Here is a 27,926-nt window from a genome sequence, read left to right as displayed (position 1 = left end):
CAAAGCTTTTGTCAGTTGGCTTCGCTGTCAAACAGAAAATGGCAGCGACGAGTGTTGTCGTTCTCGACAGAGGCAACAATACAACTTGTACCGTAAATTTGTTTGGTAAGTGTCTATTCAATTATACTTGTTATGTTTATTTACGACGTAGTGTGATTTTCTTTAAATTAACCGTACTGTCAGGCCTTCAGGTTTCCTAGCCGCATAACCTTATAACTTCTTTATTTATTTTCGATGCGACGCGCGGAACTTTAAAAATTCCTGAATAATGATATTTTAGTACATAACTAAGGTGTTGTAAAATATACAATTTTATATACTCTAAAATGTTTAATAGAAAATGTGTATCCTTTAATTTGTAAGTGAGTATTCAAGTTACAAGTTTTTTCATTGAATAGAATAAGTTGTCGGCAGCGATCATGACCTTGGCTATTGGATTGTAGGAAGTAAACTGTAGATACTTGCTTTTAAATTGTAGGTTGGTATTTGATGTACTCACAAAAAATATTCATAAGACATACATAGCAAAGTATATTAATATCTTGACTAATACATGAGGAAATAGTTTTACTGTTTGATTCTTTCTGTTCTATTCTAATATATTATTAAACAGTATTTAATTATATTTAAAATCTTTTTCAGCATTTAAATTATAGAATTAGGAATGTTTCTAATTCTATAATTTAAATATTTATGATGAACTATTTTGATTTGACTAATAAAAAATAATTACCACACGAGTAGTAAAAACACAAAATTGCAAGTCCTCATTATTTATTTTATTTTATAGGGGCTACAGTTGTATCATGGCGAGTCAACAATCAAGAACAGTTATTTGTTAGGTAAGTGGATTTTAGTTTTACTAATTTATCTAGATTCATAATATTTATGTTCCACTGAGGCAACTATTCTATTTGGTAATAATTGAAAATTCTATTTGGTAATAACTACTCTGAAATCAGTCTATCATAGGTATTCAATATTTAATTATTATCAAGATAAACATCTAATAATATTATTAAACAATTTAGCATGACTGTGCACCTGTTTCAATAAGTGTTTTTAATTTTAGTCTAGTAGTTCTTGATGACATCTTTTGCCTATTACATAATAACATAGTACTTCAAAATACATTAGTGATTTCCACTCCATAGTAATGAAAGTAACAGATCGAAGTAAAATGTAGTACATCAATTGCACACATAAGACATTAGCATAATATTAATTCAGTCACATTGTTAGGGCCCTATTAATCATACAGATATTAAACTCATTTGAATGATAACATTCTGAATTGTATTTGTGTTATTAATGATCTTCTCGAAACACCTGCCTTTTAACATAAAATTGTTAGACTATAACTACAACCATCATTATTTTGGCAAAAAACAATTTATAGCGTCACAAATTCACAATCTTTCGAGAAATTGATACAGGCCGGGAATCGAACGCACTACTCCATAGGTGAGAAGTAGACGCGTCTATACCTACTTCAGATATGATAGCCATTATGGCGCTTTTTTTTACCTTGCCGCCCTTTTCAGGGCGTTTAAATAAGTTACATTTCCCAAATAGAGCTTGCCCTGTTTTTTTTTTCGGGAAAAGTTAAGCTGGTGATGAGAAGTGGCGCAAATATGACGTAATCTTTGTCACATAATATGCAACTTACAACTACAACAAGACTTCTTATGAGATGATAATATAGGAAGCTTTAAATCGTTTTAAAGCTTCCTATATCATTTCTAGTCGAAATAATGTGATGTCTGTGCTGATTCGAAAGAAAATCGTAAATAATTTCGGCTCTATCTGAAAAAGATGTAAAACTAAGCTTGCTTTTCCAACTGCCTGAAAATACAACTTATCCCTTCATCACATAGTGTTCGACACGCGATCATCGTATTCCGTTCGGTAGGAGATTTCAAATCCCAAGGGCATGGGGCACCACGTTCTGCAGGTTTATTTTTATGGTTAATTAAAACCACTAATAAATCAATGGCTTTTCATAAGACCCATTTTCATTGGTCAAAATTCGCAAAAGCATTCAAATGAAAAGTACCACTGTACCTTCACAGAATCACAGAAGAGTAACCAAAGAGCGCGCACTCAGAGACTGATCGTTGTGAAAAGTCCTGGAGGACACTTGACCAATAACAGGGAACGTGTATTGGTTGAAACACAGATCCACAAATTATGCAAATAAACAATGATTTATGAATAGAAACAATCGGTTCTTTTCCGTACTGTAGAGCACATGCCTCTCACTTTTAGTTTATACCATGCGGTGGGTTGAGCCATATCCCACCACGAAAATTAAGCATGAAAAACTGCTGCAATCGGTCTTCATTGTTTTAATTTAATTACGGAATATAAAACATAATTTCGATGTACATTTTCATTCGATAATGACGTTATTTATGTTTTCTAGAACATGTTGAAAGATGTATTCGTTTTTAATTAAGTAGGTGCTTTAACCAGATGGATTTTGCCGGCGGCTGCGAATCTCACGTGTGGGAGCTGTTTATTATCGAGTAATATTGATGATACATTAATTATAATTAAGTATAATAATTTTGAATGCTTACGACTCTTGAACACGCTTATCTAATTCGAAGTTTACGAGTAACAACACCATTTAACATTTTTACAGAAATAATTATGTACCTAATTATTTAACTATTGTAGATCGGACTTAAATAATAATTGTTTAAGGACTTAATGAAATGTTTTATGCTCTTTGGGTAAATTCGCTACCTACGTATGCTTCTAAAACTTTCTAGTTAGTTTTTCACAGAGGAAAACATTGAGCAACCTCAATGGCGGAAATGGGCGAGCTTCTAGCAAATTAGTGTTGTATGTGTGTAATGCATTATAATAACGAATAATCCTATACATATTATACGTAATAGTCTTTATAGAGAGGCCTCCAATATCCGTGTTATAACAACCGTCTCGACTAATGAATCGTGGCCGATTAGCGTGGATTTGGACGGCTGCGCGGGAAATCCTGCATCTTGCAGTCACTCTGTCTTGCTTAAGATCCTCTTCATTTATTCATCCCCATCAATTTTAAATTCAAGGGATTGTTCCTTAGGAGGTAGCTAGTTAATATTGAAAATCCCGACTTATTTTGTAGAGCTTACTAGTGGTTTGAAATATACATTAACCTACGGCTTTTGATGACTTCTTTGACACTTAACAGCTCTACATTTGATCTCTTAGGCTGAGGGGCACCATCTTACTTTAGGAGTTTGACAGATTTTTGACGTTTGTTAAAGTTAAAGTAAGATGGTGTAACGCAACCTTACTGTCTGAACCAAAATAAACATTAACTACCTGTCCTAAGACTATAGGTATTCGTGATAATTGTGTCTTTGAAATCGCAGTTAGCCGCAAGAGTCAAGTTTATCATTACATAAATCGTATAGGTACGTGACCTATGTGTCACCTCTACCTTCTGCAGACAAATACGCAGATACCCTTTTATCATAAACACCTTTATCTTTATTGTATCTTGGTTTACCTACTTTTCTTTCATGTCGCCCCCTATATACTGTCTTGTAATTCTTATTATCTATACTTCTATACTAATATTATAAATGCGACAGTAACTCTGTATGTCTGTTTGTGTCTGTCTTGCTTTCACGCCTAAACCACTGAAGCGATTTTGATGAAATTTGGCATAGAGATAGTTTGAGTCCCGGGAAAGGACATAGGATAGTTTTTATCCCGGTTTTTGAAACGAACGCGCGCGATAAAGTTTTTCTGTGACGGACAAAATTCCACGCGGGCGAAGCCGCGGGCGGAAAGCTAGTATTACATAACTAGGGTAGGGTCTAGCTTTATTCCCTACTTTAAAAATATCACTCTAACGTTAACCTAGTTTTTGGGATTTTTAAATATGAACAATATGAAATGTTACTAAGGCTGAGTTGCACTATCTTAATTTAATTTTAACAAATTTCAAAAATATGTCAAACTCCATACAAAAAACACCGGTTATCGTTATAGTTACAGTTAAAGTTAGGTGGTGCAACTCAGCCTTAGATAAGTATTCTGTGGTAATGCTTGCCTAACACAAGTAAGGCATTGGAAATTCATGATCCTAAAATATCGATAAAGCAGACAATGCCATGATCTTCCACATCCGGTAAGTGATTGAATACAATGGCATCGATAGTCTATGCTAGGTGTACCTCCTAACATTGGCATATTAGTTCCATAGAGTTTTTACTATTATTGGCAAACCTAATATGTACCAATAAGAAACAAAATAATTTTACTTCAATACTAATGTGTAACCTGTTTTAAGTGTAGCTATTTTAAATTATTTCCTTCAAATTATGTACATTGCATTGGAGACCTAAAGGTTAACATGACTGTGTTGTCTTTCTACGTCAATATACTTATTTGTGTCGCAAATACTTATTTTTTTACCTCTTTCTATTATCTTCATGGAATGTTCATCTATTGTTCACTTCCATATTCTACTCACGGACTCACCGTATTAAGTTCCAGTGTAAAAAGTAAAAGCTTTCTATTATATGATCCTGTAACACCATGGAAATTACAAACACATCATCAACGTAAACATAATCTTGGATAATGGAATCACAACGTACGTCTTTAGCTTTGTCGCAATTAATTCGAAATCAATTTAGAGACACACGTATTGTACGGATGCAATTTGGCGAGGGGACAAAAAACGGTCTCTGCCCGCGAATGGCTCTAACAAACGACCGACTGCTGCTAATGATTCTATGTGCTACACACCTATATCTACTAACTGTACGTAGACTAGCTTATATCTGCAGGTCTGCTCGGTTGGTTCATTTATGTCGTACACAATCATTTTGACTACTGTGTTTGTGTCTTTTAAATTGATATGACAAAAGAAACGGATTGTGCAATATTAGAAGTTACTCGGTCTTAGCTACATTAATTAGGATCCTGGATTGTTATGTAAAACTTGTTCGGCGTTACTTTATTTTTAGCACAAAAAGTACCAAACATTTTTGCGGTAGATTTTTAAAACCCATATCTTGATAATCACAGTGCTCATCACCGTGAAACCTTGAGAAGCTAAATCTAATGGAACTCTGGCTATTTCCTTTAATTTGTGAGAGGTGGTAGATTTAACAACATTGCAAAATTTTGGAGATGACGGAAATGAGATTTGGTAATTAAAACTTTGAGTCGACATTCATTGCAGACAACTTGTATTGAATTTGTTTCTTCTTATTTGTCTTTCTGTGGACTGCATAGGATTAGTGTCCCATGTCTTTTCATTGGTTTTTCGACGTTATTGGAATTTGGTTATTGCCATTAATTTTTGATTTATGTTAAAATAGGTAATTTTTGGTGAGTCAGGAGTCAGAACGTTTGGATTGTAAATTGGGTGCTTTAATTCTCGGTTTTCCCAAAGCATAGTTAGAATACGCTTCTGTCCTTATCTTTCGAGTCCAGTAATCACGGCGAGCGGTAGCGGAATTTTGTAAATTAAATAGCGGTGTCCAGCTAGTGCGGTCCCAGGGTCGGCAAAAAGCCGCCGGCACGCGCCTTCTGTTATAATATCCAATATAGTTTGCGCTCGCGGCTTTTTGCCGCCGCGCCGACGTGACGTGAACGCTTGACCCTTTTATGACAGAGGGATTTTTCGAGGGCCAAAGTTTTGGAGAGAGTTCGTTTATGTTGTTTTACGCTGTGTAATGTTGCAATTGTGAAGGAGGTTTCTAATTTTGTTGGCAGTCGATCAATTGTCTTGCGTGGCTCTACATTTGAATAAATATTTCGTATAGGCTGCTTATTATTGTCGCATCTAAGAAGTGTTGGACTGTAAAATACGTTAAATTGTAAAATGTCACGAACTGGTCCTATCAATAGTTAGGCGATAACTGTAGATAGAGTCGATATTGTTGCAGATGAAGCGCAATTCTCGCGTATCTAATAGAAATGTAATTAGCAAAGCACCTTACAATGTAGCATTGATAAGGTCCGTACACACGTTGAGTGTCGGTGACGGCCATCCCCGCGGTGGCTAGCGGTGGCTCGGCCCGCCCTGCTCTCCTCCGCGTCTTGTTTTTGTGGTCGCGTCTGCATCCCCGAGTCGCCGGCACTTTCTTCCCGCCCCGCCCGCTTCCCCAGCTCACCCCGCCTCACCGCACCGATGACAAATGGTCCCCGGACACCCCACTCGCCCCTCGCCCCGCTAATGCCCAGATAATTTTATGCCGCTCCCGATGCACAGACAAAGCCGGGATGGGATGACCGCGAGATTACCCCATCGATCGTCGACGCGCGTCAATGAGTGCAAGCTTTGTTTTATGCTCAGCTTCATGGATGATCGCCCCAGGAGACGGGCTTACGGAGCCGTTAAATCGAAATTTGCAATAAATACTGTCATTGGAAATAGTCATGTAAGGATTGCTAAGGTGTCTAATGTTATTTGGGCACTTATCAATCACCAGAATCAAAGATGTGCTCACGGCCAAAATATCAAAGTCTATCAAGCAACCAGCTTGTGTAACAACAGCTAAATGGTTTCGTTTTAAACAAAAATGGAACAAGACGTAGTAAAGAATGTCAGCGTCACCCAGCGCTCGGCGACCTCTCGGCAGCCGTCGGTCACACGCCATTGACTCCGCTGAATAGTCAGTCCCGCTCCGCAACCGTCATATTATCTCCTGCCTTCAACTCTTTGATCAATCTCGATTTAACCGCTCGGGGTGCCACGGTTACATTCTAATTCATCAATCTTGTAATAATAATTTGAATTCATACCAACCAATATTAGCTTGACTATTGTGATTTCCTTCCGTTAGTAACTCTGTAATGGTGACCACTTGTCTTACTCGAAAGCGTCAAGAAGTCTGTCCACTACACGTGCTTGCTCCATTAGGTGCCGTCGTCACATGTGTTGCGTTACGTTTTTTGCTATCTCCGGTGACATCCAAGACATCGATTGTTACACACATTAGACAGCTGCCATGAAATATTAGAAGCTTGGATCCGCATCAAACCATTGGTTACACTTACCTCTGATTACCAACCTTCTAAAATCTAATTTGTAATTTAGGAATACACAAACACCCACTTACAAAATTCATTGTTGAGTGCTTAGTCGGTGATTTAGTACAATTTATCCTAAGGTTTGCTAAGTCGGGCGTGATTTATTTCTGACTTCGTCTTTATTGTACAAATGTAATTATTGTTTGTGAAGATGATTTATCACAATTAAGACGTCTTTTACAGTTTTGACGTAGACTCAAAGCGTAATAATCTTGACCTTTGGTGTTTGTATATACCTATTCGAAAAATAAATAGTAAAATGTTAAAGCGAGTGCTACCAATAGCCTTGCGTTGTCTCGGCGAACGCATGCTCCGAAAGGGGTCTAGCTAGGAGCAGTATAATTTAGTAATCTCGTTGGTTTCTGATAAATTCATTGAGATTATTATCTTAGCGTGGAAGTGTACTCCATTACTTATTATCTGCCTACGCGTACATTGCGTGGTGATCACAATTTTCGTCAGTCCGTGATAGCTTTTGTTTGGGCGTGTAATTATGTGGCTCGGCGTACGCGGCCGGGCACGCGATCTCCGCCGAGCTTGCTGTACCGAGAGCTGAGGCGTCAGGCATGACATCATCAGAATATGTCTCGTGTGGCCTTACATGGTCGCGGCGTGTATATGATCTATTGGCTAATGGTTCATAACAGCTGATTGAGATCGTGACGAGACGTTTTGTTCAGAATCCGGCTAAAAATGGTCACACTTGTTCAGCGCCGACGCTGATGTTTCTTTTTTACATGAGCTTTTGAAATAATGTGCCAATTAGTCATGTGTTGAGTTGAGTTTCGGCTTAGTACCTTTTAGGCAATGTAGAGTCGCGTAAAAGTTCTAGTTTGTGACAAAGATTCCCTTGACATTGTTTGATATTCTATTCATTTGAGTTATCTTGATTCCTCTGAAAGATCCAGAGCTGGCATTAGAAAAAATAGATTTCGGAGCACTAATTCATATACAAAACAGAAGCTAAGGCGTGCTTTGTCTCCGTTCGAAACCCTAATCAGGGAGGTCGGGCGACCACAATTATTCACGTACAACTATCTTACGGTAGCGGTTGCATTTGTCTCTGAGATTCTGTGTAATCGGCTTATCTGGCAGCACGGGGTGTTTGTAAATTGGAGCTGTTAAGTCGCCGCAGCCGGGGGCGGAGCCTCTTATTAATCGGCTGTCGGGACTCGGGAGCATCTGTGCCCGCTATTTACAGCTCGGCTGACCCCTGTCGCAGAGCCAGTTGTTGCAAGACCACTTAGTTCTTGTTGTCTTCGTCTCCGTTAATGTATTTTATGCTAGCCTTAATTAGCCTTCTGGAGGCATAACAAACTGCACATTAAGTTTACGACAAACTACGTCCGCGCGTCTGCGATAAGCAAATAATTTGTAATGCTAAGTTGTGGACGTTATCTAAAGTTATGATGAAGGGTAAATATATTTCTGTCAAGTCCAAAGTACTCGTAATTGGTATCTTTTTATCAAGAAAACTTTGCGAGTATATCTTGTCGCGGTGGAAACTTTTGGGAAACTCCCCTATGAGTTTTCATTCTGTAAATCAAATTAAATCTTTTGATTTGTTATGTTGTCTCTATTATTTTTATTTTTGCCATTCTTCCGAACTTGGATAGGTTGTAACGTTGTAAGAGAAGCTTACTAAAATATGTAGATTAGTAGAACAAACTTTTAAAACAAAACTTGCCTTGCCCTTTTCCCTTTTCTATGAAAATAACTCTCTTAAGTCTTTGTCTATCTTTTTATGTCCACAAAGTTTTTATAACACGTTTTGATGCACTCGTCACAAACTGAAAGGTGATAAATACCAATATACGGTCCCATTAGTACGTGCCGAGAATTTTTAATTAAGCTCAATATAATTATCCTTTTTTATTTATACTCCCTAATAGGTTATTACAGAAGGCAAAGCGAGATAACGCATGATTGTAATCGCTAAAGTTGTATTAACAAATTACATGTTCATTATTGTGGAACCGCGTGTTATTAGATTTGTGTTTCTGTTCCGAACCGCTAATGGACAAGGAAGTTTCGAGTGCTTATCAATCAAAAATCATTCCGCAAGGATACCTACTGTTGAGATAATTTTGACGCAGAGTATTTATTTTTCAATTAAGTTTACCTGATGATTAATCAGAAAAATAGCTCTACTCTGGGAGTCGTGTTTTTGATGATCCTGTAGTCTACTTAAATATGTATTACAAAACTATTTAACCTATACTGATTATTAAGACGTAAATAGTGATGGCATTTTTCTTAGTATGGTCGCTTTTTAACGTGTATCCCTAATTCTGGAACTAAGTCCTATTTAATTCCATTAAAGGAAGCTTCTATCTCAGGACTATTCGCGAACATTGCCTTTTAGTAATTTTCTGACAAATCTAAATCTCATCTACTAAAACAAGCATGCATAATGATATTGTAATGAAAAATTGTAAATGATACATGATTCTTGGTTATCAAGAGGTAAACGTGTTTGGTAGAGTCACAAGCAGCGAACTGAGGTTAATTTTAATTTATTCAAGTAATTCGATATAAGTCATATTGAGTCTTTGTGCTTATTAATGGGTAAATAACATGGGTACATTCTAAAATAAATGCAATCTTGAGATTGTTTATCAATATCTAGGACTTCCTTTGAGTTTGAATCTCGTTTCACTTTCAGAATGAGCTTGGACTCGATTCTGAGTTTGGTGAATTTGAATAGTTGCCCAAGATCGATATTAGCATTATGATATCGACAGTCGATAATTTGAATCATTCCTGTGGAGGATATTACGAAATGGGTAGACGGCACGTGCGACTCGCTGCGCCCACGCTTCCGACGGATTATCATAGATTACACGCAGACAGAAAAGTGTTTGTTCTATGCTGATTGCTGTGATGAGAAATAGATTGTCTTATTGCGTTAGGTAAGTGATGAGGCGCGATGCAATTTCAAATCATCATTGATTGTTGATCCTGCTGTAGGAAGAAGTATAAATAAAATTCAAAAGTATCATAAGTAAAGCTTGAAAATAATTTCTTTTCATTTGTCACAAGAACGTTTTTCTATCAAGAAAGTATAATAGCTGATATTATGCTTTTTAACTACAATTTTTTTAACTGTTTTTATGTTTTGCGTAGTAACAAAAGGTTTTGCAAAAGTTTGACAAAAACGTAAAACATAAGTACATATAAACAATATACCAAACTGAAAACATTTTTCTATGACTACAAAAGTAAAACGTAGGTACGCCGCAATCGTATCCTACCTATTGTTCCATTACTGTTGCAGACACATGGTTCATTTTCTCATATCAGATTCAAACGAGAAGACAACGGGCTTTTGTTTTTTCCCGTAAAATTAACATTTTGCAGTAGAGAACGGTTCTAATGAATGTCCTCACCGCGGGGAGTGCCGTCCCTCGGGCGAGGCTGCGGGCAGATGGGTCACATCGTGCCCATTTCGGGTGGACATGCCTGATTAAATACTCCTTTTTCTATGCAATACCAACGTTTCCACTTTATACATGTATTTGTCCATTTTTTACTATAAATTAATCACAGAAGATAAGTAAGAAATGAGTTACAAATAACTTCGGGCCATGAAAAAGCGATGTTTTTATATGTAGCGTTAATATTTTAATAGGTAATATTAAAGCGCAAATTAAGCTTTTAAGTTTTTACTTTTTATATTTTACCTTAATTACTCTCAAGTGTAGGTAATATTTATTCCATTAACTTTTCAAAAGTAATAACATTGCACCCATTCATTCGATATGAGAAAAAGAAAAATGAGACAATGTACGCGAGATGCCTCCACGTTGCGAAGATAACTGTTTATATAAATTGATCTTAATTTTATGTCATATCGCGATCGTGAGTAAAGTGCCGGTTATTAAACAGTAGCAAACTATTGGCCTTATAAAATAAGACTACCATTAATATCGGCGGTGGTTTTTATTTCGTTTTTCGCAGACCCGTTCCGAGCAGGAGGTACACATGTAGAGTTAATTAAAGGATAGGTTTGTATGTTGAACTTGCCCCGGGGTGACTCCTAAAATGATCTAATTGTGCCTCGCAGTGTCCCCAGTCTACGCCCTTTAATTTGTCCATCCTCACCCGCTTTTATTCGCGTTTTTTTTTTCATCAAACCGGTTTACTGTCTTTTCTTAATATGTCAAATGGAACACGCTTCAAGTCATTATCTTGATAGCGCTTCAAATAGCTTCTAGTAAGTTTTTGTGCAGCCTAAGCAACTAAGCAGCTTTTTACACTTGTCCATTGGTTAAATAATTAGTGGATTCATTAACCACAGGGAAGGGTGTTTATTGAACACCACTTTTTCTCGTTAGTTTGTAACTATGTGCTGCCAGCTACCGCTTATCAGTAGCCCTTTTTGTAGCGCGAATGCCAATATTCCAGTCTTTTTATGCATGAACTTTATTAAGGCGACAGAAAAAACTAGTTAATTTTACATTTTTATTGACGCTAGCATTGTTTTTAATTTACTTCAATAATTTCCCGGCAACGCCCGCGAGCGTGCACTTCGCTGAACCAATATTAATGAAATACCATTCATGGTCATAACAGGTAGCTGGCTGTTTATAATACTACAGTATAAAGTAATTACAAACTTATCGTGGCCGGTAGCCGGCGCGGGCGCATCGCGCGGCGAGAGCGCTCCCGGGGTGCGGTGACGCGGCGACAATGTTCTCACTGAGCAGCACCGCGTCTGTTCAACTCCAATAATGAAAGTCGAGAACAATGAGCTTGGGACCCGAGAAACTATTGCAACTCATATAGTTTTTGCGGAACGCTGTCGATGCGCTTAACGCGCCATCCCCAATAACGGATTAGTTGATGATCGTGTTAATGAGGAATTATTTAAATTTTAGCAATTAGGCACAGATTGTTGAAGAAATTTTCCCAGATGAAATTTCTGCAGAATGTAGGCTATTTATTTATTTATTGATCAACTTAAACAATGCTGTCATATCAGGCGCTTGTTTGCTAGAGTGCTACTTTACTACGAGAACAATGTAGATTTTGAGCCTATTTTCTCATACAGTAACGCTTATCAGCATCTGTTGAACCATTATAAAATTATCACTTTATGTAGGTGGATATTTTCACCGAGGTTAATTGGCTTTCAATTGACGAATCCGCCCAAAGGTGGACACCGAAAAACTGAATTGAGACGATTATTGAGAGAAAGCAATTGGCGTCGAAGTTATATTTATTGTCGCTATTTGTCTGGTCACAGAATGGCTCGGAACGAGTTTGCCAAGGTAAAAACTCGGCTGGTGCCAAACCGGGAATGTATCGGGCTCGGCGACAGTTCATGAAGGAATTTCATCCGGAATCTCTAATTAAAAGTTTATCTAGCCCCGTCCGTCTGTCTCGCCGGACGGGAGGTGTTCAAGGACCGCTTGCTTGACTTATAGAATACGATTAAGTTTTTAAATTCTTACTGTGTAATTAATTGGATTTTAAGAATGGGTACTAACACAAACTTTACAACAAGGTGCAGTATAAAATCAAAAGTCTATCATCTCAGTAGTGGCTCGTAATACTTGTTATTATTACGCAATTCGAATACCTACTTGTCTGACTGACTTGTCATTTGTGACAGCAAAGTAAAATAAACCAATGAATTATTAACGCATACAAAGTAGGTAGTAAGTTAACTGTTGTAATGAACAGTTGCTAACAAATTACTGGAGACCTTTGCTCGACATTCTGATTATCATACCGTACAAATTAAAAATTTCCAGTATTGAAGAATATACTTGTCAGACGTATTTATGGGGGCTTGAGGCATCGGAATTTGTATAATTTTCTACTTGGACGGCTTCCTTCGATCTACAAAGTTAGTTCGATAGGGTTCTTTCCACCGCGGTCTGCGATCTAAAATAAACGCGTCTGCTTCAAATATTCCTTTAACGGCCACCAGTTTAAGAGGGGTTGCCTCCATATAAGGCCTTCATAAGGTGGCTAAATGACATTACAGCCTCTGCCATTCGTTACGTCCTGGCATACTCCATTTATATGCCATTTTTACAAACAGGACGACGACAGTGTAATGCTATGTGATGTCGGAATATCATTATTTATTGCAACTCGGCCCATTAATTGTTTATATAGGGCCTTTTAGTAATCCATGTTAATCCTTGAACACGGCTTATGCTAACGTGGGAGTTATTATGACTTATTTATTGCATTACTACAATCGGTAAGGCTTTGCATATCTAGATCCTTAATCGATTCCCTTGGATGTCTTAAGTTTAAGATTACGCATAAACTTGGCAAACGTGGGCACACTACCTTATCTTGGCCTATCGTAAAATCTGATTAAGCTAATGTTACTTGAAATGGGTTTGGAATAGATGGCAAGTTCGTTGATAATGATTCGATTTTGTGATGCCAATCACACGTTTCTGGTCGGACATTTGGTCCGCCTGATGTGTCATCGGATGACGGGCTGCCATCAACTGGCCGTCAGCGCCCGGCGTCCACTCGCCTCAAACTCCGAAATGCTAAAAATGGCATAAATAATTTATACGTGGCTTGCTCGAGCTCGGTTTTTGTCGCGTCCGACCTGTCCACTGATGCATTTATAATATAAGGGTGCTTTTTGCATTGTGCCGGGGCCGCGTAGGAATGCAACCGCTAAAATTGATCTTGTTTCAAACGTGAGCTGGAGTAGTAATGCTCCTAGCTGATGCGCGCATGCGGTCGGGTCGATCGCTTGTGGTTCTAGATGCCTGGCTAATGTGGCGCCGTAATAGTGCTACGAATTACGATTGTATAACGTGTATACAGCGTTAGTTACGCTCGGTAGCGTTTACGCTTTATGCGTGACAGATGCTAAACGAATGTCCTGACATATCATCTAGGCATCAGACAGAAGGCACTTAAGTGAACTTTAAAGTCAAACTAGATTCAGAAATTTGACGATAGGGGTGTAATGTTATGATATGGAAATAGAGACTAGAAGATTCTAAGGTCCTTTCTTTTACGTGTTGGACTGATGACTTTGCTAAGGACAACACAGAATTGAACTAGAACTTCTAGGATGGATAAAACCACTCTGCATTAAAGAGCAAGACCACAGCGTTCTTTATTGTAGAGCCGATGTGGTGATTAATACCAATCGTCTTAGCGATGATTGATTCAAACGACGTCAACCTTTGCCCCTCAAAACTCCAAGGAATTTCTTTTAATTACAGAGCTGTTAATTGAAGTGTATTTTGTCTTTTGCAGCAAGCAGGCGGTATTCGATGGCAAGCGCGCGATACGGGGAGGGATACCATTCGTATTTCGTAAGTATCAACCCTGATTAGCATTGTGCTTCCCGCATGCGATCCCTGCATGTTAAATCGGACTAAACACTTATTATCAACTGACTTATGTTGAGAATGTATTAAGATAATTCCAGAAAAAGCTTTGAAATTGTTGTAGGTAGCTGCTTTGCCTAAATTTTGGGCAAATAAACTAAATAATGTCTTGTTTCTTTGTCTTAGTTTTGAAACAAAAGGGTTATTTCATCACGTTCATAAATAAAACAAATTAATGGCGAAAAATACTTTAGTTTAAAGTAATTTTGAGAAATACAAAGTAACTTAGTAGATTTGGGTAATTAGCATGATAAAGGCGTTTAATTCAGATGTTATAAAATTGAAATTAATGAAATAACGGATAATGAGATGAAAATGCATGTGCACTAGGACCGGTTAACGCTTCTGTACAAACAAGCTTTTATACCTACTTAAGTAAAATCGATAAAATGTTAATACAATACTTTTTTGAATTTTCTTTTATGTTCGCATTACCGTGATGAGATTGACGACATTATAGCTATAGCGCACGTAATTATAAAGCAAGCTTATTGAATAACCCGCGAATGTTCACGAGCAGGATAAACCCGCATAATGAACAAAAAATGCGAATAAAGTCTCCTGACAGGTTTGCGGTATTAAAACCGAATAGATTTCGCTAGAATACAATTTTCAATCAACTGCTCATCATTATAATGTCGGATTATAACATTCAATTTTTTTAGGAAATAACACCGGTTTATAAAGTAAAATAGCTGCTAGTGTTTACCAGCGGCTCTGCTTGGGTTTATACGGTTTTTCATTTATGTAAATATGTATCTGAGTTTATGTATTTGTCTGAATATAAGTAGCCGATTGATTATAGGAAAAGCAGTAGGTACGTTGTCAGTAAAAAACATACGTACCTCTACAAGAAAAGCATATTTTTATATTTAATGCCTACACACAAAACATGTTCATAATATTAGTAAAGATATATTCGCAAACGCCTTGTAAACATTACCCATAAGTGTTTTGTAATGCATCGTTCAGGCTGAAAGTAGGTACCTACCTTCGTTCCCAAATTCAAATATTCTGACGTATAGTCTGTATAATGTGATCTCTTTACGGAGTATTTTCTTTTAAACGCGGCCGTATTTTTATGGTAAACGTATTTTTGCAATTCGAGTTGCGACTTGCGATGCAATGTTGCCACATTTTGGTAAAAAACTGAGGAAAATGGTGTTTACATCGTTAAATTTATGCGTATTGTAGAGTTAAGCGCCGCGTGAGGTCCGGTTTTCACCAAGGTGGAGCTGAGTGGAGCAGAGCGGAGAAGTGTCGGGCGTCGCAGAGCGGAGCGGAGAGGAGTAATGGAAATCATCATCATCATCATTTCAGCCATAGGACGTCCACTGCTGAACATAGGGCTACCCCAATGCTTTCTAAATTGATCGATTGGTAGCGGCTTGCGTCCAGCGCTTCCCTGCTACCTTTACGATGTCGTCGGTCCACCTTGTAGGTGGACGTCCAACGCTGCGTTTTCCGGTACGCGGCCTCCATTCGAACCTTGCTGCCCCATCGGCCGTCAGTTCTGCGTACTATGTGCCCTGCCCATTGCCACTTCAGCTTGCTAATCCGTCGGGCTATGTCAGCGACTTTAGTTCGTTTACTGTACTGTACGTAATGGAAATAATGAAATATGATTGCTCATTTAAAACACTTCTCCGCTCTGCTCCGCCGTGGTGGAAAACGGGCCTGAGACGGGCGTAAGTCCTACGCGATGCCCAAAACGGTCTACTGAAGGCTTTGGAATGTATGTGGGCTGCTTTCCATTTCTTCCCACTGAAGATTAATGGAAAAAATATATTTTTAGCATCAGACGTTATTGATTTTGGGCATGATTTGGTAAATTTTCCATTCGTCCTGTTAAAATATTATGAAACAAATCTTTACGTTTAGATTTGTACTAACTAAAATCAGAAAGATGTTGGCTGATATTTGGAGACATCTAGTTCATCATGAATTGTAGCCTTTATATTAGTGACTACCTTTTTGGCTGCACCGACTTTTCGTAGACTATTAGGAAATTGAATCCACCATAAACGTTATAAAATTATCCTAGAGGAATTGGTTCCTAACAGACATGGTACTGCTCGAAATTAATCCTTAAAATATATCAAACAAAAAATGAATAGAAATGAGAATTGCTTTTTATGATTTTCTGTAGTTTTACACACATGAATCATCGTCAGGTCATTAAGCCCTGCAGAGCGACCCTTTCTGATTTGCAAGAGGCAAATAGGTATAGTAAAGGCCTGCACCTAAATATTTAAGAAACAGTGACTGATGCCCGTTTTCGCCATCAATCCCTAATTTCTAAGTGACCCCTATGGTAACACTTAGCAGGAATTTTGTTTTCATAGGGGTCACGTAAAAAATATGGATTGATGGTGAAAACGGGCATGAGTTTCTTGAGCTGCTTCTTCTCAGCACTGGGCCCCTTTATTGTCCCGAAGCAGTGGTAGGGTTAATACTGGGATGTGCTTTTTAAAAGCGTATATTTGCAAAAATAAATTAGTTTTATGAGTTTTTATAAACAAAAGCCTTCCGACCGCGGCTTCGCCCGCGTGAAAACGTGTTTTCTCGGAAATTATTCGAATTTTTCTCGCCGTAAAAACCATCCTTGGACTTCGACGAACATTTAAAAAAAAGAATTACTAAAATTGGTCCAGGCGTTGTTGAGTTTTGCGCTTACCAACACATTTTGCGATTCATTTTTATATTATAGACGATGATAAGTTTAAATAATACACTAACGGGTCCGGCAAACCCTCCACAGCTCAGTTCGGGCAATGGGCGTTCGGGCCGCAGCACGGCTTCGCGCGGGTGGCGCGCTGGCACGTGGAAAAGATGCCCGAGCGGCTGCCCAGCGGCGACGTCGAGGCCGTCTTCAGCCTCATGGATGACGACTTCACGCACTCCATGTGGCACTTCCAGTAAGTGATGACAACTATAATTATTGTCAGCTATATTTCATTATCATTCAGCCGCATCGTGGAGGCGGTCAGATTCATGACGACGATTTTACGCGCTCCACGTCATTCAGTCAGTGGTGACCTTATTGCCAGCTATCACCATCATGAGGTCGTTTATTCAGTGTCCTCTGAAGCATACTATCAATACATATATGGAGAGAAGAGGCAAACGGAAGTTTGCTAATTTGCTTACACATTCCACGCCAGAGGCAGATACTCGAAATTTTGTCTCTTAGTCGCCTTTTACGACATCCACTTAGTATCAGATTTTTATTAGGTATCTTCACTATTTTTATGTGCAACGGTTCTTTCCGTTCAACAAACTGAATTAAAAAGACGTCTTGTAATCTTCAGGTCTTTATCAACTGAAGTCATTTTCTCTACAGAAATTATCTTCGCAGCACACTCCGAACTTCTGGTACTTGCCTCACTGCCGACAGATAGCGAGTAGAGCTAGAAATAGGAAGCGAACAGGGGTTTTGATAGTTTTCTGTCGAGTAGAAAGACCGCTGGTTTATCTCTTGGCGTGAGTCGAAACCGTCAAGCGACAACTGCAAATATTTGATTACGTGAAGCAGTGCATGTGAACAATGTTGGATCAACTTATAATAATATTTTTAATGACGGGATCTAAATCTTGTGTTTCTTAAGTAAGAAAGTTACATTCTCGTCTGCGCTGAGACAAGTGGCTAAACCTGTCACCATTCCAGGTTCAGACTGACGTACCGGCTGATCCTGCGCGAGAAGGAGTTGCACTTCAACATCGGCGTGTACAACCCGAGCAAGGAGCTGACGTTCAGCTGCCAGCTGCTGCTGCACACCTACTTCAAGGTGCCCGACGTGCGCCGCTGTCAGATCACCGGCATGCACGGATGCATGTTCATAGACAAGGTATACCTTCGATACACTAATGGCGCTTTCAATTTAGATGCTACGTGCCGGACACCTGCCTGCTGTGCGTTTGCAAGACAGCACACTTAGGCCAGTAGAATTAAACACAAAAATGAATTAAATCGGAAATAATTCCTACTAAAGATTTTAGTGCTTTAATGGCTTCATTAGTTGCCCATAAAGACTCTCCTAGGATTTCGACTTCGACGGAATTGTGCTTAAGTGGTGGGGGCTCCCGCGCTTTTTCGGTTTTCCGGTTATACCGCGTAAAGGACTTACCCTATCGAAAAGTGGTCTTCCTGACGGTTAAAGGGCATTAAATCCTGCATTAAATAAGACCAAATTCATATTATTATGTTTTGAACAAACCGTTCTCGTGCAAATGTTCGGCAAAGTAGAAAATATGTGTATAATTAATGACCCTCGCCACGTCCAATGGCTCGTTACCCGCAGGCTAATTCTACTGGCCTAACTAACATATTGGTAATTGTCGATTTTATTTCGACACAGTTGTCATACAATTTACCGTGTGCCGTCTTGCAAACGCACCGCAGACGCGCAGCTGGCGTCCGGCACGAAGCCTCTAAATTGGAAGCCCTAACATAATACGTCTTTTCAGACCATTTTTTAGCGTCAAACAATTTGTGACGCCCAGTATCCAAAAAGTTCTTGACACGTCTTTGTTACAGTTAGTTACTGTTGTAATAAGGTTGTGACCGCGAGTTATTGTCAGAGCTTGGCATTCTTTCTCGGCTCCGCCCCAATGCTTTTTCAGACCATAACTCTACCATTTACGCCTACCTAAAGAAACACCTGGCTAGGGATAGTTATGGGGCATGCTATAGTGAGGCGCACAGTATTGGCTGTGTTCATTGTAATCCCGTTGACACTTATCGTATAGAACGGATATACGGGAGGTGCCAAGTATTTTTCAGGACTTGAAAGAAAGAAAATCATTTATTTTGTTTCAAACATAAAATTAACACACAGTTCGATGTAAACTAATGTAAAGGGAGTTAGAACCAAAAATGGCCACCGCTCAGCGTGTGTCATGTCATGCACTGAGGTGGAATCTAGCTGTTATTCTGCGGAAGCCATTGTTGGAGGGAGCGGCAGCAATACTTACGGCGTGTATTGCTTCAAACATTAAAACATTCAAAGAATACACACATTAAAAAAAATACAAACAAAAGAAAAAACTAAATCAAAAATATAATAAATAAAAATACAAACACCTCCATAAAACAATATAGATGCCCAACATCGAACCGTCTCAGCTATGACTAGTGTAGTGATGTAATTATTTTTATACCCTTTGATTTTCAGTTTAAATCAATATCGTAACATGAACAATAATATAATGTTTGAAATCAATACAGTTCCAACATGAACAATAACATTAGTCGTGGTGTCCGCAGACGCGGGAAGGCACGGTGTACCAGGAGACGCGCGAGGTGGTGACCATCAACGAGTGGACGGACCGCATCTACCAGAACACCATGCAGGAGCACATCATCACCAACGTCGTCAGCGGCCGCAAGATGCGGATACAGAAGTATAACTTCCCCGACACAGGTAAATTACTATTGTTATAGACACACACATATTTTTATTTTGAATCTTGACCACATCTTGTCGGTAGAGTCACGTTAACGCCGAAAATAATTCTACTCCGTGATCGTATGCATTTCATAAGACTAGCTTTTGAATTTTTTGTTTGTCAATCTCATTGATTGATTACATACAGCCCCTAAGTCACTCAGGAACAGTCAGACTTGTTAAAAAAAGTACCTGTTAATAATATAAAAAAATGCGGCGGTATAAACTGCGAAGCTCAGAACCTACTAAACGCTACATTTAAATTCGTTAGTTTACGTACTACCTGACTGCGCCAAGTTATGTTTTTTCGAGTGTATCTTTTTCAACATTTTGTAGTGCTTCATAATATACACAGCTCCCGTGTCAATTATGTGAACTCACACTTTCAACAAATATCATTGTGAGACAAATAGTTCCAACAGTGTCAATCTCGGACTGCTTAGATAAGCTAAATACGAGTATTATGTTTGTGTCCAGATGAACGGGTTAGCTGGAACTTATTAGTAACTTGTGCATAAAACTGTAATGTCTTGTTCCTCAGTGATCTGGAACCCCTGGGCCGAGTACGCGAAAGAGATCCCGGACTTCGGCGACGACGAATTTCCAAACATGGTGTGCGTGGAGGCCGGCCGCGTGGCCGCGCCCATCGTGCTGCTGCCCGGCACCGCCTTCGAGGCCAGCCAGATCCTGCAGGTATGTGCACCTTAGCGTAAACGACATAAGGTTCAATATTGTTAAGTACTTGAAGATACGTTAAGGAAGGTTTTTGCTTGACGCAACTGTCACTTTTTTTGTGGTTTCTCGAATAAATATTTGTGTTGTTGCCCGGCACCGCCTTGGAGGCCAGCCAGATCCTGCAGGTATTATGCACCTTACAGCGAACAAGTTAAGGTCCAATATTGCAGTGCACTTGGAGTTATGTATAGGCAGGTTTTTGCTTAACCCGTCTCTATAAATTTTCGAAAAAGTATTGTGCACCTTAGGGTAAACGACATAAGGTTCAATATTGTGAAGTACTTGGAGATACGTTAAGGCAGGTTTTAGCCTGACTCCAAACGTTAGTGCTGCTGCCCGCCACCGCCTTTGAGGTCAGCCAGATCCTGCAGGTATGTGCACCTTAGAGTAAACGACATAAGGTTCAATATTGCAGGGCATTTGGAGTTGCGTTACGGCAGGTTTTAGGTTGTTGCGTCCCGGAATGTTCTTCGAAGCCAGCCAGATCCTGCAGGTATTGTGCACCTTAGGGTAACGACATACGGTTCAATATTGTGAAGTACTTGGAGATGCGTTAAGGCAGGTTTTTGCTTGACGCGACCGACCGAAATTTTTGTTTTGCTGCCGCTGCCCGGCACCGCCTTCGAAGCCAGCCAGATCCTGCAGGTATTGTGTACTTTAAGTTCTACACATTAAGGTTCAGTATTGTGAAGTACTCGGAGATACATTAAGGCGAATTTTTGCTTGACTATGCGCTACTGTGCTACGCCTTCGAGGCCAGCCAGATGCTGCAGGTATTGTGTACTTTAAGTTCTACACTTTAAGGTTCAGTATTGGGAAGTACTCGGTGATGCGTTAAGGCAGGTTTTTGTTTGACGCGACTCTCAAATTTTTAAATACAAGTGTTCGTGCTGCAGTCCGGCTCCGCTTTCGAGGCCAGCCAGATCCTGCAGGTAAACGACATAAACTTCAATATCGCAGTGCCTTTGGAGTTGCATTAAGGCAGGTTTTAGCTTGATGCGAACCCGGAATGTTCTTCGAAGCCAGCCAGATCCTGCAGGTATTGTGCACCTTAGTGTAAACGACATAAAGTTCAATATCGCAGTGCACTTGTTGATTTGACATTAAGGATGGTTTTTGCTTGACGCGATTCTGAGTGTTTGCGAAGCCAGCTAGATCCTGCAGGTGTAGTACACCTTAGGCCTTAGAGTGAACAAATTAAGTTTCAATCTTGCAGCGCAGTTGGAAGTACGTTAAAGCAGATCTGGGGGCACGGCAGTGCCCCCGCCAAGTCGAGCGCGAAGCAAACACTGCCGTACCATCCTTTACTGGAACCATTTCGCCGCATTTTCAGGCCCCTATTTGAGAACCTCTGGATAAGACCAGAACACAGAAATTTTCGTCATCTAGTAAGCTATAATCACATACTTAAAATCCAAAATTTCAAGTCTGTAGGTCATTTAGTTCCGAAGTTAAGCGAAAGCAAAGTTTCGCATTTACGACACTCACTCACTCACTCACTCACTGATGATCATCAAAATAGAACTAGTACTTCCCATAAACTCAGAGAGCTGAAATTTGGTACAGAGTTAGGGTTTAATGGCCACATAAAGGGAAAACTATAAAAACTAGGAAAATCGAAGATCTGGAGTAACACCACATTCATAATCAATACTACTCCGGCACCGTGGTGTTCGCCTGTATCGCTCACCGCTAGATGGCGCTAGCACTAGCAACCGGTGTCCAGATTTTTTTCCTTTCTAGAGAAAGTCGTCGATTAAGTTGAATGTTGTGTAATTTGCATTTCGTTGATTTTATTGTAAGGTTCGCTAAGGTTATGTTATTAAAACAATTCTGATTCGTTGTCCATTTTAAAGGTCGTTGAGTTTATTTGTGTTTATTATCGTAAAAAAATGTCGATAAAACGACGACGCACACTGGATCGAGCCCATACAAAGCGTTGGACATCGCTTCCTTACTCAGTGTTTTTAAAATAAAATGAGATTGCGTCAACGTAGTAACTTCAAATTTTTACAGTGTAAGGTTGACAAGTTTATCTTTCTAATGTGATAGATTTTACTTATTAGATGGCAATTAATATAAGTGAAAAAAAATCTTAAAATATAGTGATGAAAAACTTGTATTTATTGTTCAATTAAAAGCAAATACTCACTCATTTTGGTCTGTTTCCATATTTAAAGAGTAACATAGTCTAACAATACTCTAAATTTATTCTCATTAAGTGTTAAAATTATTAAAGAAATATTTTTGTAAACGCCTGATTTTTCATTGCACACAATCACTTTGTTCGATTTTGTCGAGCTTGTTTTCATATTCTGTTAACTGTTAGATACATAATCTAACAATACTCTAAATTTATTCTCATTAAGTGTTAAACTTATGAAAGAAATGTTTTTGCAAACGCCTGATTTTTCATTGCACACAATCACTTTGTTCGATTTTGTCGAGCTTGATTTTATATTCTGTTAGCTGTTAGATACATACTAATGCAATTTTATAGGGACTTAGCGGACTACAAAACTGACTCCAATCAACAGATTGCCTAAGCCAATCTACGTTTGTAGCTAAAAACTGGTGCTCATTATAATGACACTACTTCTTCTTGCGACAAACAATGTCAATGAAATTATTGTTTTTTTTTTATAGTTATCTGATAAATAAAATGTGTAACTCAGTACCTACCTAACACAATCATAAATGAAGAAAAAAATACATACAAAATGTATGTATGGTATGTACTAAATTCAACGACAATCTTTTGAGATGATGACAATATGATTTTTTTACTATATCTGTTTTATAGTATTTCTTTATGTTCATAAAGTATTAACTACGTTAGTACTTACCTCTGTTTATCTGAAGAGAGTGTATGCGAAAACAGCTCTAGTATCCTAGCTAAAGAACTAGCGCGATCTTTCATCGTGGTTTTTAATAATGCATACAAATCTCTATTTGACTTGAGGTTTTTCATTTTAATGAGTATTTTTACTGAATTGCACACGATAAACAACTCATAAACCAAAATAAACATCTTTGGTTTACCTGACATTATTTTAGTGTAACGAATTTTACCTAAGTTAATTTTGCTATGCGGAAAAATGAGGCGCTTTTATTTAGTTTTTTGTGATTTTCTCGAAAATAGGGATGAATAAGGGTCTAAAAACTGAGTAATAATATCGCCCACGTTGTCATCTATCATCTCTCATTCATGGTTTGTTAAAGATCGCCCAAGATGTCAACTAAAACACGCAGTTTTCATTAAAAAAAATACCTTTTAAAAATACGTCAAAATAGCCAAGCTAGAAGTTTTTTAGGCACTCATTTTAACACACAGATTAAGATAAAGGTATAAGATAATACATTAATAAGTAATAACATAAAACCAGTGAACGAAATTGGATAAATTGACAATACAAACAGAAGTCAGAAAATCCATGATTTTGACTTTGTTCACTTTACGGTCGCACCACATAACTATGATAGTAGATCATGACTTGATATTAGTGATATTTGATAGAATGAAGTCTCATCTTTCAATTTATATGCAAATCAATCTTGTTTTAAGTAGTTGCATTTAAAGCACCATGTCCAACACCTTGTATGGGCTCGATCCACCGTGCGACGTTAAATAATTTTGCCACTTTCTACAAAAAGAAGTGAAATCCCACCAAAAACATTCTGTAAAAAACTAGCCAAGTCTCGATAGAGCTGCTTGTTTATCTCTAAAAAGCAATGAAATCTAGACAAAGTCGTGCCAAGTCTATGGTTCCTTCCTGCGATTTCTTTATTATTATAGTTAATGTTGTGTGACTTGGCCGTTGAACAATCTTTATTTGGATAATCATACATAAGTATTATAAATACGCAGCTTTACCTACAATTGACTGGTTATTGTTGAATCAACGTTTTCCAAGTGGCAATTTTCCATCGTCAATGGGTAGCGGTTCTGGCGACAGATTCCCTTCAACGGCTAAGTCACACAACATTAACTATAATAATAAAGAAATCGCAGGAAGGAACCATAGACTTGGCACGACTTTGTCTAGATTTCATTGCTTTTTAGAGATAAACAAGCAGCTCTATCGAGACTTGGCTAGTTTTTTACAGAATGTTTTTGGTGGGATTTTAACTTGACTCCAAATGTTAGTGCTATTGCCCGGCACCGCCTTCGAGGCCAGCCAGATGCTGCAGGCATGTGCGCCTTAGGCTGGTTTTAGTGTCACGCGGACTGTCAGTGCGAATCGCTCCGCACAGCGGATCTGTATGAACTGCTAGGGAGCGAGCGGTTCCCCCGGACCGCATTACTCTAAAACGCTCCCCAGAAGTAGAGCAAACGACATAAGATTCAGTATTGTGAAGTACTTGGTGATACGTTAAGGAAGGTTTTTGCTTGACGCTACTAATAATTTGCTTGACACGAGTCGTGTTCGTGCTGCTGGCTGGCACCGCCTTCGAGGTCAGCCAGATCCTGCAGATCCTTTAAGGTTCAATATTGCAGTGCACTTGATGTTACGTTAAGGCAGGTTTTTGCCAGACACGCCTCTCAAATATTACTGAAACTCCAGACCTACGTTCTAAGTTCCTTTACATACGTTTCAGAATACTAAATATATTATGTTTATTGTTGTTGTTTCAGGTGATGTAAGCGGCTAGTGCCGTGAGTCCGCAGCCGTCCACTCGACCGTGTCAATTCAACAGTAAACGACTCAAAGACCGAATATTGAACGCAACATTGAGGTATTGTGCTGCACTACAACTGATGTCAAACATTATCTGTACAAACATGTCCGACCTGCAAAGATTCCCAAAAAATTTCAATTTAAAAAGACCGCTGTAGAAGCATTTTATGTCAATTATTATAAATTCACAATTATTTTAAGGTTGTTTACAAAATACTTTATTTGCAGTTTTGTACCTTACCTCTAGAACAGAAGAAATAGCATGCCTTTTCAGTTATAGACAATTTTGGAATCACTTAACAGCACTGACGGCATTGCTATGCGAGTTCTAGTAACAAATCGGTGGTGTATGTAAGAATATCAGTTTAACAACAGTTTAATACCTCTCACCAAATTATTGCAATAATATTTGTACTAAATAATAAAAAATGAGCATAATGTTTTTTTTAGAATATCGACTAAATTGACGTGTCGATGATTTACAAGTTGACCTCTAAGTTTATCTTTTGGTTATAATGCTAATACAGGAATACAAAGATCGTACAAAGGCGACGTTTTAGCGTGGTTGTTACAATTTTAGTTTTATTGACTCGATTTTTACAAACACTACAAAGTTACAAACTACTATTATTTTTATAATAATAACAATGCATTTTAATTCATAATAAGAGGTGTGTAGCATACATATCTATGACTTACCGATAATAGCAGGAAGGAATCATTTAACTTAAATAATAATGCTGTCGACGTATTCCTATAGTTTTACATAATTATCATTCCGTTTGTACAATAATTAGTTATTTACAAGTTTTATAGTGAGCAATTACAATATAATGTTGCTATGAGTAGAATAGTATTCTTTATTAGATATATCTTAAATCTAGCTATTGTGTTCACAAACTTGGGTCAGAATTAAACACAGACAAAAGTAGATATCGCGTTTTCGACTGAACATCAGTTTTTGTTTCAATCAAGTATACCCAGTGCTTGCATTAAAAACTTGCTTCTTTTATCTTAATGTAAATGTTTACTGTGCTATTGCCAAGTTTTTTGGTTAAGAAATCTTAAATTTTGACTTTGATTTTGTGTACACAATAGGTAGTTTAACGTGTATTGATCCGAAGTTCGTTTGATGGGTTATTATTATAATAGGCGAAGCAGACTTGAACAGTCTCTTGTCTCTCTACCGTTTATATGTATATCTTTACCTAATATCTTCAGCGAAGGTTCAAAGTAATTAATTAATACATTCCTTAGCTGTGTCGAACTTTTTTAAAGTATAAAAACAATTAGGATGATGTAGGATAAAATCAAGTGATACGATAGATTAGTATTAAATCTTGCCAATCGTCCTACAGTGTGGGAGTTATATAATTAAATTATCTTATTATTTCTTCAATCGGTCTCTGGCTTCCTTCTTGTCTTCCGCTAGTGTTCTTAAATTGGGGTTACATCTATTATGTATTTCACTTTCGAGTTGTAGGTAATAGGTACATGTTGGTGTTGTTTACTTCTGTTTATGTTTGAAACATTGCGTATGTAATTATAAGCTGGTATTATGATTTAATAGATTTTAAAAATCTGATACTACATTTTTTATTTTCTAATTAAAACAATAAACTGTTACAATCTTTAAGGTTTACATAGCTCACTCATAGCACAAATACTCATTTCAATAACTGTAATACTACCTACTTTGTTATTTTACAGTATGTTTTGTTAATTTGATTTTGAACTTACTGTGTAATGTAATAAGTTTTAATGCAGCTTCATTAAAAGCCTCATTGCGTATCAAGCGTTGCTTCAGTGCGTTTGCTTTTTATTAATGCTAATTTTATAACTAGAAAATTAATGGAATTATTATTATTTCGGCTTCACGTCACGACAAACTGTGCAAACGCGCTCAATGAATGCTTGAGCGTAAGCGAAACTGTTCAAATAAATACTGTTCAAAACTCGTACTGTGTACATACTTGACATAATTTTGTACAAATTGATGTGATTTTTTACATTTATTTTGATGTTTTTCTTAACTTGAAACATTTTTGGAGGCTTTTAACGTATACGACGATTAATTAATATAAGAATATGTACTTAGATATAATGAGTTCCTTGTTTTTTTTACATAATGGACAAAAATGATTGGGTGGGTACTTTTAGTATAAAGATACAACATTTTATGATGTCATATGGCATTAAAGAAGTTTGTAAAAGTTATGTTTTACTTTGTATGTATTTAAAAATAGTCGATACCTAGTAATTCGATGCTCTCTTTGTTAAGTAAACTAAGGGATTTTTATAAATCCGAATGCTAGGATTCGTTTAACGATAGTATGGCGAAAAATAACATCCGTAATATAGGAGGAACTTATACATTTTTCTAGCATGTATGATAAATAAATAACAAACGTGTACTAATGTGTAAGCGAAGAAATGATTCCGAATGGCCGTGGTGCCAACACATCGAATGTTAGCAACGAAGTGTACTTCTAGGTGCAATAAAGTGGAATAATAAGAACATTTGTTTTATTTACTTCCGAATTCTTGTTTGCAGATTAGAATATATTATGTAGATTTAATAATGGGCAGGTGGTTTTTACAGAAGCTAACTACGAATA

At 37.9% G+C, this 27,926-nt stretch overlaps 1 protein-coding gene across 1 annotated transcript; it reads left to right on the top strand.

Annotated features, from left to right (window-relative positions):
- On the top strand, positions 1-27,826 carry LOC135073980 (uncharacterized). Its single transcript, XM_063968265.1, has 8 exons — positions 1-105; positions 791-842; positions 14,314-14,372; positions 17,209-17,365; positions 18,115-18,295; positions 19,714-19,870; positions 20,436-20,587; positions 25,266-27,826. Exons 1-8 carry the CDS (start codon positions 39-41, stop codon positions 25,272-25,274), a joined length of 834 nt encoding a protein of 277 aa, XP_063824335.1. The 5' UTR covers positions 1-38; the 3' UTR covers positions 25,275-27,826.
- Positions 27,827-27,926: the final 100 nt, after the last annotated feature.

The sequence above is a fragment of the Ostrinia nubilalis genome, chromosome 1 (genome assembly GCF_963855985.1).
Source record: "Ostrinia nubilalis chromosome 1, ilOstNubi1.1, whole genome shotgun sequence".
Taxonomy (NCBI): domain Eukaryota; kingdom Metazoa; phylum Arthropoda; class Insecta; order Lepidoptera; family Crambidae; genus Ostrinia; species Ostrinia nubilalis.
Note: the sequence above shows the minus strand (reverse complement) of the source record. Positions and strands in the feature narration are given on the sequence as shown.

Coding starts and splice junctions, on each gene's coding strand:
- LOC135073980 (XM_063968265.1), top strand. CDS start 39: ATGGCAGCGACGAGTGTTGTCGTTCTCGACAGAGGCAACAATACAACT. Junction 106..790: donor TTGTACCGTAAATTTGTTTG/GTAAGTGTCTAT, acceptor TTTATTTTATAG/GGGCTACAGTTGTATCATGG. Junction 17,366..18,114: donor CACTCCATGTGGCACTTCCA/GTAAGTGATGAC, acceptor TCACCATTCCAG/GTTCAGACTGACGTACCGGC.